Source organism: Notolepis coatsorum (assembly GCF_963971535.1).
Source record: "Notolepis coatsorum genome assembly, chromosome: 6".
NCBI classification, from domain to species: domain Eukaryota; kingdom Metazoa; phylum Chordata; class Actinopteri; order Aulopiformes; family Paralepididae; genus Notolepis; species Notolepis coatsorum.
The window spans coordinates 153994627-154007922 of NC_140170.1; the positions used below are offsets into that span (position 1 = coordinate 153994627).

Genomic DNA, 13296 nt, shown 5'->3' on the forward strand with positions numbered 1-13296 from the left:
GCGAGTTTTCTGGGTATCACAGCAAATCTGGATCACATGTGTGATCAGAGGGCCAAATCGTAATTTGCATTGTTTGATTGAGATGTTGGTATACACGATATCTTGAAGTCTGTGTGGGGACACCATCTCCTCCTCCAATGGACGCCAGGAAACAGCCGCATGAGCGTCAAACCACGTGATAAGAGGTCTTAGAGAGTATACTTGGAAATAATATTTGAAGTCCGGAAATGCCAAACCCCCGTCCAATTTACTCCTCTGTGCAGTGGTTCTCTTTAAGCGTGGGTGTTTGTTATTCCAGACAAATTTATATGCAGTAGAGTGCAGTTTTTGCCAGTAACCAACAGGAGGAGACAACGGAAGCATGGAGCTGATCAAATTAGCAACATCCTTACTGGCGTCAATCACGTGTAGTAACCGTCTGATATTATCCGTGACCAGACGGCCTCTTATAAAGCCAGTCTGATCGGGGTTAACCAGAAACGTCATGTGCTTTTGAAGTCGGATGGCTACCACCTTAGCATATAGCTTGAGATCGGCTCCGAGGAGACTTAGGGTCTATAGCTGCCACATTCAGTGGGGTCCTTATCTTTCTTGAGTAGAACAGATATAAGTGCCATATTGACATCCCTGGAGAAGTTGCCCTCCTCGACTGAGTGTAAAATCATTGAAAGTAATAAGGGACCAAGTATATCCCAAAACGCAGTATAGAGTTCCGGTGGAATGCCATCCCAACCAGGAGCCTTGCCCCGCTGCATGTCCGCAATTGCTTCCCTGAGTTAATCTAGTGTGATAGGTTCAGCTAACCGCTTTGCGTCCTCCTCTGGGATTTGTGGTAGGTTAATTTGACTAAGATAGTCCTCCAGTTTGGCGCGATCAAAGACCACTTCCGACTCGTACAGGTTGGAGTAAAATGAGCTAAATGTATCATTGATTTTTTTGGGGTTGGTGGTTATCTCCCCCTGTTGGTTCTTAATGGCAGGGATATCCGCAAATTGATCGCTGGCCCGTATCCTCATAGCCAGTAGGTGACTTGGTCTAGAGCCATGAAAGTAATAGTGTTGTCTTGTTCTGTGCATTTGAAATTCAGACTGTTGTCTTTTAATGGAGTTAATCTCCTTTTTCACTACATTAATTTGGAGCTCAAGTCGGTCAGAATATTTGCGCTGCATAGAGGACATCATTGTTTTATGCAGCTCCTCCAATTCCACCAACTTGGAGAGAAGCCCCTTGCGGAGATTGGAAGCAAATAGCGTGGTATTACTCCTAATGAACCCCTTGACCGCATTCCACAAAGTTCTTCAATGAGCTTCTCTTTAAATTGTAGATAAAATTCCTCGTTCTTCAATAGTGTTGAGTTAAAGCGCCATCTAGGGGCACGAGACGTCATTTTGCTGAGTGAACCCTTAACACATTGACGACCATGGCTGCGTTCGGTAACGGGATCAAAGATGGAGTATATTCGGCTGGGATCGAGGCTCATATGAAACGCCGAAAAAAGTAGTAGAACGCGCTCACCTCACTAGACTTGACACTGGGTGCTGTAACCTCTGATATCATACATAAAAAATAGGGAAACAATGTCCAGGCACGCACTCCAGGTTTTTCCAAATTTATTGGCAGCCTGTAATCATGACGTTTCGGTGTGAACACACCTTCTTCAGAATGGCTTGCATAGGTGGTGATAGAATGCAAGCCATTCTGAAGAAGGTGTGTTCACACCGAAACGTCATGATTACAGGCTGCCAATAAATTTGGAAAAACCTGGAGTGCGTGCCTGGACATTGTTTCCCTATTTTTCATATGAAACGCCCACAGACAGTAACATTTTTTTTTTTTTCGATCGCCCTCAATGATACTGCAGTGGAGCGATGACGCCCCTAAGCGGATCTGGCCGGTATTGCATGTTTCGAAAATCAAATATGCGGGTAGGTCCTGCAAGTCGATCGGGGACGTTAATATCGTTATTAATATGGAATAAAACAATAACAACTTGCCACGAGTTAACTCGTGGCTCTGGTCCACAACGCATGGCACCGATACACGAGTTAACTCGTGGCTGGTCCCTATAGTGTTAAGGAGGATGTATTTGTGGTCTGACAGTGCAATGGGCTTCAAGTCAACGTCAAAATTATCGAACAGCCTAGGGGAGGAGAAGACATAATCAATTCTGGAGAACGTTTTATGTCTCCCGGAGAAGAAAGAGTAGTCTCGCGGAGTTGGGTGAGTACCCGCCACATATCCATAACCCCTGTGTCTTTAGACCAGCCACGTAGGGCCGCGGACGCCTGCTTTTGATCGTGGGTTACAGCATCTCCGGATTTATCAATCAGTGGATCCCACATGGCATTGAAATCAGCACCCACTATGAATGAGTACTCAGGTAGTTTCAGCATCTCTGTAGTGAGTGCAGTATAAAATTGTGCGTCATACACATTAGGGGCGTATGCAGCTATAAGAGCAATTTTCCTGTTAGTGTATTCGATTTTCGCTATAGTGATTCGTCCTTCAGCATCCGACCACACGTCCAATAGTTTAATATTCAGTTTCCGCTTAGCCACTATGGCTACCCCCCGGGATCTAGTGCTAAAAGAGCAGGAGCCTATATTATGATAAAATTTGTTTGCAAGTTTAGCACTGTCAGCCTTTAAAAGATGCGTTTCACTCAGCAAAGCCACATCGACCTCCTGTCTTTTCATCCATGTAAGTACACTTGTGCGCTTATGTTGAATATTCAGCCCCCCTGAATTCCAGATCAAGATGTTTAAGTTAGCCATAGTCCAACCAGGTTGCAGTATGATTGAACGTTATTCCCCTGAAGTAGAGCACTACAATATATACACAACCCCTGTTGAGGACCTGTTGGGCGAGAGCAGACATACAATAGAGCGAGCAAAAAGAAATAATAAAAAAAAAAACTGTGCCCCCCCCCCCCCCTCAAATATCTTGTCCGATGTCGATCAAACATCACCTGGCACTGTGACCGGGTCACAGCAACCAGGACCACATTATGTAACTTTACCATTCTAACCAGAGTTGTATATTGTAACAAATTAGGAATATGGGGATTCCCCCGTGTCTCAACAGAGAGTATCAATCTACGTCTATATAGAATTCAGTGCATAGAATATTATTCATACGAAAAAGGCACATGAAACATAGTTCGTCCCAACTGAACTTGATTAAAGTGACGTACTCTTAACACATGTCGAAATAACACCATTGTGGAAAGAAACCCTGATCATTACCGTGCTGTCCACGTTGAGGCTGCGCGGCGCCGGCGACATACTTGTATTCTGTTATGACAAGAAGGAGAGTTAAATGCATAACATTGTCCTCAGCGGTAGGATCGCCTCGACCTGCCACTCGCATACAGTTCGTTGCAAAGGGGAACAATCCCCTCGAATGGACGGATCATAAGCATATTCAGTCTGTTTGAGTGAAGACTGTGATATCTTCATCCCGCCCGGTTAGAGTCGAATAAAGATAATAAACAAACGTAACAGGGGGAGCTCCAGTAGCTCACCACGTACCGCGAGTGCTATTTCAGCGCCGTGGACAACCGCGCTCGCGCGGATCTGGGGCTGAGCGCGTTCGAATCCCGGACGGCAGCCGTGCCTTTCCCAGAGTGTCTTTCCCCCCAATCTGAACCCTTTCAGCCTGCATCTGTCGGTCGAACTTGACCAAGTATGAATGCGAAGAAAAAGCGATAAACGCTAAAAGAACCAGGTGACTGGTCAAAGTTTAAAAAAAAAAAAAAAACGTAACAGTCCTCGCGCCGTTTACTGGACAGCTCAAGTGTTGGATGATAAAAAGGGCCAGAGATAAATAATAATGAAAAAACTGATAAGAGTATAGGGCGTCTGAATTACATTCAATTAGACCGTAATCATGTTTGTGATTGAAACAGTACCGTATAGAGAAGTCGGGTATTACCGTCTTGAAGATTGAATAAGCAGCGGTCGAAAGTGATTACCACAATGCTGGACTGGCTAGCTAGCCGGTGTGCTAAAAGCACATGTGCAGTGAGGACGGTAGCTTGGTTAGCTTGTATGCTAGCCGCCCACACATGGAATCAGCTCCGCTCCTATAGGGATGCTAGCCTGGATAGCTAGCATGTTAGCAGGCCACGCGTGAAGCCCGCCTCTGGTACCCGCTCCAGCACCTCACTGCCCGTTGCTCGCCGCATGCTCCACCGCGGCCTGTCCGCTCCCCCCCCCGTCGGAGCGACCGTGCTGCTTCTTCGGATGTAGTCCTCCGCCTCAGATGGTGACTTGAACAGCCGGTTGCACGACACCTCTCCCTGACCCGTCTTTACCTTTAGTGTTGCTGGGAATAGCAGAAACACCTCCACAGCTTGCTCTCGTGACAGATCCATAGCACCTGCAAATGCTCTTCGCCGTTTAGCTGTGTAATCGCTAAAGTCAGCGGCGAATCTCAATGTACAGCCATTCACAACCGGGGGCTTCTGTCTGGCCTCTCTCAGTATTTGCTGTCTCGTCTGGAATCTCAGGCAGCAGAAAATGAATGTGCAAGGGTTTGTACGTCCTCCCTTCAACTGGGTGGCGGGTCTAAAAATCCTATGCGCTCTTTCGATCTCAGGACGAGCTAGCTTTGGAAACCATTTTGGGACCATTTCCCCAATGTACCCTATCGAGTCGTCATCCTCCATTTCATCAGGCAGTCCATAAATTCTCACATTGCATCTCCTCCCACGGTCCTCCAGGTCTGCCGCCTTCAACTCATAATCACGTAGCCTGTCCTCCAAGTTTAATATTCCCGCGACGTTGGTTTCAGCCGCCTGCACGACCGCGGACATATCTTCCTTCGCCACGGTTAATCGAGTGCTTATTCCAGCCACCTCCTCCTGCAATGCATCCACCCTGCCCGCTAGCTTAGCCAAGATAGCGTCCGTTTCCTCTCGGAATATCGACCTGATGAGATCCCTATCCACTTGGTTCAGGGTTCCCAACTTGCTCTGCGTATGTTTAGTCATAATTCCAACTTCTGGAAAATCAAATGGTTTAAAAAATAAAACATATTCAGGGATAATGTGGCCCGGTTGCCAAGCACCGAAAAATCAGCCAGCCATGTGCTGTGTAGCGGAACCGGAAGCCGCTGTTGAATTTTTCTAATGTATTTTCTTTGGGGTGGGGGGGGTGGGGGGGGGGTTGGCGAAAATGCCAGATGAAATCTGTTGCATTGCAGTTGCGCACCAGATGCATCATCTACTCTGTTGCCCCAGTCAAGGGGACATCATGCTGTCCTTGTGGGGCCGTTAGTTGTTAGTTGGCAATGTTGGCTCAACAACCATGTGTTGTTCTGTGTTTACTAACAGGTCTGGATGGATGCAGGAGCCCAGGTGCTTTTCTCTTATGGCATTTGCCAGGGGAGCTTAACCGCTCTGGGCAGCTACAACCAGTATAATAATGATTGCTATAAGTAAGTCTTCTATGTAGATATCTTGTCTAAACCTTCGTACCCTTCACCTGCACATGCATGAGCCCGGCCTGAGGTGTTTTCTAAGCCGCCGTTTTTGTAGTTCATTTGACATATTTCTCAGTCTTTCTCAGTGTCGTTATTATGTTTCCGTTCACTTTAAGGTGACACATATTCCCAACAGTTCACTTTCCTGAGGAGACATCATGTCTGATTTGTCCTCACTGGAAGTAATTTCAATCTATCTGAAAAGCACTGGTGGAAGTCGATGGGGTCCGTTAATACAGGGCCGCTGTGTGTAATGCCTGTGCCCAGGAAAAAATTATCCCACTGATCTCAACTGTTTGCTTCACAGGGACACATTTTTTCTGTGTTTGGTGAACGGCTGCTCAAGCTTTGTGGCTGGCTTTGCCATCTTCTCTGTACTTGGCTTCATGTCCTATGAGCAGGGAATTCATATATCTGAGGTGGCTGCTACTGGTGAGACCACCACCACTATCCACTATCACCACCACTATCCACTATCACCACCACTATCCACTATCACCACCACTATCCACTATCAACACCTATCACCACCACTATCCACTATCACCACCACTATCCACTATCACCACCACTATCCACTATCAACACCACTATCCACTATCACCACCTATCACCACCACTATCCACTATCACCACCACTATCCACTATCACCACCACTATCCACTATCACCACCACTATCCACTATCACCACCACTATCCACTATCAACACCACTATCCACTATCACCACCACTATCCACTATCACCACCACTATCCATTATCAACACCACTATCCACTATCACCACCACTATTCACTATCACCACCACTATCCACTATCAACACCACTATCCACTATCACCACCACTATCCATTATCACCACCACTATCCACTATCAACACCACTATCCACTATCACCACCACTATCCACTATCACCACCACTATCCACTATCACCACATCACCACTATCCACTATCACCACCACTATCCACTATCACCACCACTATCCACTATCAACACCACTATCCACTATCACCACCACTATCCATTATCAACACCACTATCCACTATCACCACCACTATCCACTATCACCACCACTATCCACTATCAACACCACTATCCACTATCACCACCACTATCCACTATCACCACTATCCACTATCACCACCACTATCCACTATCAACACCACTATCCACTATCACCACCACTATCCACTATCACCACATCACCACTATCCACTATCCACTATCACCACACCACCACTATCCACTATCACCACATCACCACTATCCACTATGTAAATGTCCTAACCCAACCCCCTCCAATGTACAGTAAATGACCAAGTATGGTTGTCAATATTCCAATGTACAGTTTTGCTTGTACAGTTGTACAGTGTCCCCCCCCCACCCCTCCTGCCCAACCTATCCTCTATCACCACCACTATCCACTATCACCACCTATCACCACCACTATCCACTATCACCACCTATCAACACCACTATCACCACCTATCAACACCACTATCACCACCTATCAACACCACTATCCATTATCAACACCTATCAACACCACTATCCACTATCAACACCACTACCCATTATCACCACCTATCAACACCACTATCCATTATCACCACCTATCAACACCACTATCACCACCACTATCCATTATCACCACCTATCAACACCACTATCCACTATCACCACCTATCAACACCACTATCCACTACCACCACCTATCAACACCACTATCCACTATCACCACCACTATCCACTATCACCACCTATCAACATCACTATCCACTATCACCACCACTATCCACTATCACCACCTATCAACACCACTATCACCACCTATCAACACCACTATCACCACCTATCAACACCACTATCCACTATCACCACCTATCAACACCACTATCACCACCTATCAACACAACTATCACCACCTATCAACACCACTATCCATTATCAACACCACTATCCATTATCGAAAGGAGCCTTGGTCGACTGCCAACCTCTTAGTCGAATGCAAAAAGAAAAAAAAAAGATTATATATATATATATATATATATATATATATATATATATATATCATTCTTTCCAAAAGCAAAGAGGCCTAGAAGCGTGGCTAACGCTAATGGCGCGCATACCAGCGAGGCTAACTGCCTAAGAAAACAGGCACAGAGGCACTGAAAGAGGATTTCCCCATCTAATGAACACACTAGAGTAGACAAATATCAAGATGTATCCATCAGTGGACCAATTGCATGCTTTAGCAGAGGACAAGGAGCCTTCAGTCAACTCCTTCAGACATTAAGCACCCCCCACAGCCCAAATGGAATAAAAAATGTACATATATATATATTTATACTTTCTTTTATTTGTTTGCATTCAGGGGGGTAGTCGACTATCTGCCAATTTCGGCCAATCAAAGTTGACTATCCAAATCCTTAGTCGGGGACAGCCCTACGATCCACTATCACCACCTATCACCACCACTATCCACTATCACCACCACTATCCACTATCACCACCACTATCCACTATCACCACCACTATTTACTATCACCACCTATCACAACCACTACCCACTATCACCACCACTATCACACACATGTTACAACTGATATCTATAATCTGTAATGCTATCAAGCAGTGACCTCTCTGCAAAGAGCGCCACTTGGTATTGCAATTTGTTTACATTTTCTTTTTTTGATCTCATGTGTGGGTTGGAGTTGAGAGGGGTTGCTACTGCTGGCCACGCCGCAGGCTTTGCCAAGAGAGGTCTGGAGAAAGTTACTAAACTCCAACCCACACATCACACCAAAACAGAACATGTAAACAAAGTGCAATACCAAGCAGGGCTTCTTCGCCTAGATGTCGCTGTTTCACTACAGTACAAATATAATTTGTGTCCTAATTGATGTTATTGACAAAACACTAAAAGGTCTTTCTAATGAGGCATGCAAGTTAATTGAAGCCCTCAGGCAAATAATCATCATTTATGAACAGTGAATGCATTTGCAATAGTATTGTCATCAAAGGTAAATAATTTGGAGTGTAAATGTTACACATAATTTGGAAATGCAAACCTCTACTGTCTTTAAAGGAAAACTCCAACATTTTGGGAAATTAGCTTATTTAACATCTTCCCTGGAGTTAGACAAGAAGATACATACCTTTTTCATCTCTCTGCATGCATTGGGCTTAGGGAACGCCTGGACCGTTAGCCTAGCTTAGCTTCATCACTGGAAGTGGGGCAGACATCTAGCCTAGTTCACTAGTCAGGAAATATACTCCAAATACAATCAAAATACAACTCCCAAACGTTCCAGTAAACATGTTGTGACCTGTGTATTTACCACGTCTCCCAGTCACACAAGTCACACGAGTCTCCTAGTCACACAAGTCTCCCAGTCAAGTCTCCAAGCCTAGTTCACTACAGTCAGGAAATACAATCAAAATACAACTCCCAAACATTCCTGTAAACATGTTGTGACCTGTGTATTTACCACATCTCCCAGTCACACGAGTCACAAGTCACACGAGTCTCCCAGACACACAAGTCTCCCAGTCACATGAGTCTCCCAGTCACACAAGTCTCCCAGTCACACAAGTCTCCCAGTCACACAAGTCTCCAAGTCATACAAGTCACACGAGTCTCCCAGTCACACAAGTCTCCCAGACACACAAGTCTCCCAGTCACACAAGTCTCCCAGTCACACAAATCCCCCAGTCACACAAGTCTCCAAGTCACTTGTGTGACTGGGAGACTCGTGTGACTGGGAGACTCATGTGACTTGGAGACTTGTGTGTCTGGGAGACTTGTGTGACTGGGAGACTTGTGTGACTGGGAGACATGTGTGACTTGGAGACTTGTGTGACTGGGAGACTTGTGACTTGGAGACTTGTGACTTGGAGACTTGTGACTTGGAGACTCTTGTGACTGGGAGACTCGTGTGACTTGGAGACTCGTGTGACTGGGAGACTTGTGTGACTGGGAGACTCGTGTGACTTGGAGACTCGTGTGACTTGGAGACTTGTGTGACTTGTGTGACTGGGAGACTTGTGTGACTGGGAGACTTGTGTGACTTGGAGACTCGTGTGACTGGGAGACTTGTGTGACTGGAGACTTGTGTGACTGGGAGACTCGTGTGACTTGGAGACTTGTGTGACTTGTGTGATTGGGAGACTTGTGTGACTGGGAGACTCATGTGGCTTGTGTGACTTGGAGACTTGTGACTTGGAGACATGTGTGACTTGGAGAGACTTGTGTGACTGGGAGACTCGTGTGACTGGGAGATGTGTGACTTGGAGACTTGTGTGACTTGTGTGACTGGGAGACTCATGTGACTTGGAGACTCGTGTAACTTGGAGACTTGTGTGACTTGTGTGACTGGGAGACTTGTGTGACTGGGAGACTTGTGTGACTTGGAGACTCGTGTGACTGGGAGACATGTGTGACTTGGAGACTTGTGTGACTGGGAGACTTGTGACTTGGAGACTTGTGACTTGGAGACTTGTGACTTGGAGACTTGTGTGACTGGGAGACTCGTGTGACTTGGAGACTCGTGTGACTGGGAGACTTGTGTGACTGGGAGACTCGTGTGACTTGGAGACTCGTGTGACTTGGAGACTTGTGTGACTTGTGTGACTCTGAGACTTGTGTGACTGGGAGACTTGTGTGACTTGGAGACTCGTGTGACTGGGAGACTTGTGTGACTGGAGACTTGTGTGACTGGGAGACTCGTGTGACTTGGAGACTTGTGTGACTTGTGTGACTGGGAGACTTGTGTGATTGGGAGACTCATGTGGTTTGTGTGACTTGGAGACTTGTGACTTGGAGACGTGTGTGACTTGGAGAGACTTGTGTGACTGGGAGACTCGTGTGACTGGGAGACGTGTGACTTGGAGACTTGTGTGACTTGTGTGACTGGGAGACTTGTGTGACTTGTGACTTGTGTGACTGGGAGACTTGTGTGACTGGGAGACTCGTGTGACTTGTGACTCGTGTGACTGGGAGACGTGGTAAATACACAGGTCACAACATGTTTACAGGAACGCTTGGGAGTTGTATTTTGATTGTATTTCCTGACTGTAGTGAACTAGGCTAGATGTCTGCCCCACTTCCAGTGATGAAGGTAAGCTAGGCTAACTGTCCAGGCGTTCCCTAAGCCCAACGCATGCAGAGAGACGAAAAAGGTATGCATCTTCTTGTCTAACTCCAGGGAAGATGTTAAATAAGCTAATTTCCCAAAATGTTGGAGTTTTCCTTTAAAGAGGAATGCCACCCATTCTAAGAATTCAAATGTGTTGTTCTTGTGCCCCAGGACAGTCAATATTTATGAACTCAGAGAGAGAACCCTCCAATCTGGGATGTAGAATCTGGGGGCTGTCAAACTGTTTGTGTGAGCTCTAAATTCTGGTTCAGACCTTCTAGCAATAAATATAAATATAATATAAACCTCATTTGGCTGTAAGAGTGATGCATGTTCACAAATACTGACTCAACTGTCTTGGGGCACAGAGAGAACATTGTGTGAATTCTTTAAATGGGTGGCATTCCCCTTTAACTATAAATGAAAACAAACACTCCACACTTAGATAATGAGAACTGAAAACTGTATTCTTCTGACACTTTAAAATGTATTTACTGTTTAGGTGGTCGGGTGGCGTAGCGGAGATTGCGCTCGTCACCAATGCAAGAGGCTGCGGTCTCGACTCCCGGAGTCAGCATTGCCTGTGGCTTGGGCCGATCGTCATACTAACTCGTTTGGCTGAGTTAGCGGGAGGGAAGTCGTGGGTGGTAATCTGGCGTTGTGGACAGCAACGCCTACAGGTCAGGTCTGGGCGCCTGCTCAGCGAAAGGCGGGAAGTGGTGAAGGCAGCGTGACCTCCCACGCGTTACACTTCACCGATGAGAGTCCTCGCTGCCAGGTGAAAAGAGAGCCGCTGGCTGTCTCCGCATGTGTCGGAGGAAGCATGTGGTAGACTTCAGGGTTCCCTTGTACCGACCAGTAGGGGGAACATGCGCACAACAACCAGGTAGGGGAGGGGGGAATTGGCATTATGACTAAATTGGGATGGGGAGAAAAGCATAGAAAAATCAGGCGGAGAAAAAGAGGATACAATTTTTTTTTTTTATGTATTTACTGTTTGAATAATTCTGCAATATCTAGTCATATCCTAGTAAAAAAGAGAATAGAATAGAATCCTTGTTTAATGGATGAATGTTTGCTTAAATGCAGGGCCTGGCTTGGCGTTTATCGCATATCCCCGAGCAGTAGCTATGATGCCCTTTCCTCAGCTGTGGTCTATATGTTTCTTCCTCATGGTCATCTTGCTGGGTGCGGACACACAGGTGAGTGACCCCTACTCACAGTCATCTTCATATTGACCCCCTGCTACCCTCACAGTTAGTCATCTTCACATTGGCCCCCTACTACCCTCACAGTTAGTCATCTTCACATTGACCCCCTGCTACCCTCACAGTTAGTCATCTTCACATTGGCCCCCTACTACCCTCAGTTAGTCATCTTCACATTGACCCCCTGCTACCCTAACAGTTAGTCATCTTCATATTGACCCCCTACTACCCTCACAGTTAGCCATCACCATATTGACCCCAACTACCTTCACAGTTAGTCATCTTCATATTACTACCCTAACAGTTAGTCATCTTCACATTGACCCCCTGCTACCCTCACAGTTAGTCATCTTCATATTGACCCCCTACTACCCTAACAGTTAGTCATCTTCACATTGACCCCCTACTACCCTAACAGTTAGTCATCTTCATATTGACCCCCTACTACACTCACAGTAGGGCTAACCCCTATTAGTCGATTAGTCGACTAATCGGTCGAAAGGAGCCGTAGTCGACTGGCCAACCTCTTAGTCGGAAAAAAATATTATAGTTATTTTTTTATTTTATTTTTTTATCATTCTTTCTAAAAGAAAATAGGCCTAGAAGCGTGGCTAACGCTAATGGCACGCATACCAGAGGTTAACTGTCTACGAAAACAGGCACAGAGGCACTGAAAGAGGATTTCACCCATCTAATGAACACACTAGACTAGACAAATATCAAGATGTATCCATCAGTGGACCAATTGCATGCTTTTGCAGAGGACAAGAAGCCTTCAGTCGACTCCTTCAGACATTAAGCACCCCCCACAGCCCAAATGGAATGATGAAAAATAAAAATAAATATATAAAAAATATATATATATTTTTGTATAAATTTTTTTTGTCTACCAATAGTCAACTAACGGCAAATTTTGGCCAATCATAGTCGACCATCCAAATCCTTAGTCGGGGACAGCTCTGGCTCACAGTAAGTCATCTTCACATTGACCCCCTACTACCCTAACAGTTAGTCATCTTCATATTGACCCCCTACTACCCTAACAGTTAGTCATCTTCATATTGACCCCCTACTACCCTAACAGTTAGTCATCATCTTCATATTGACCATCATCTCTTCTGTACCCCTACTACCCTCACAGTTAGTCATCTTCATATTGATCCCCTGCTACCCTCACAGTTAGTCATCTTCACATTGACCCCCTGTTACCCTCAGTTAGTCATCTTCACATTGACCCCCTGCTACCCTAACAGTTAGTCATCTTCATATTGACCCCCTACTACCCTAACAGTTAGTCATCTTCATATTGACCCCCTACTACCCTAACAGTTAGTCATCATCTTCATATTGACCATCATCTCTTCTGTACCCCTACTACCCTCACAGTTAGTCATCTTCATATTGATCCCCTGCTACCCTCACAGTTAGTCATCTTCACATTGACCCCCTGTTACCCTCA

General features: G+C 45.8%; 1 protein-coding gene across 1 annotated transcript in view; it reads left to right on the forward strand.

Annotated features, from left to right (window-relative positions):
* Positions 1-13296, forward strand: part of slc6a11a (solute carrier family 6 member 11a) — a 45737-nt gene that overhangs the window by 24022 nt on the left and 8419 nt on the right. Inside the window, exons 7-9 of the mRNA XM_084317757.1 lie at positions 5336-5439; positions 5792-5916; positions 11719-11831. Coding sequence (XP_084173883.1) covers positions 5336-5439; positions 5792-5916; positions 11719-11831 — 342 coding nt within the window. The remainder of the gene's footprint in view (positions 1-5335; positions 5440-5791; positions 5917-11718; positions 11832-13296) is intronic.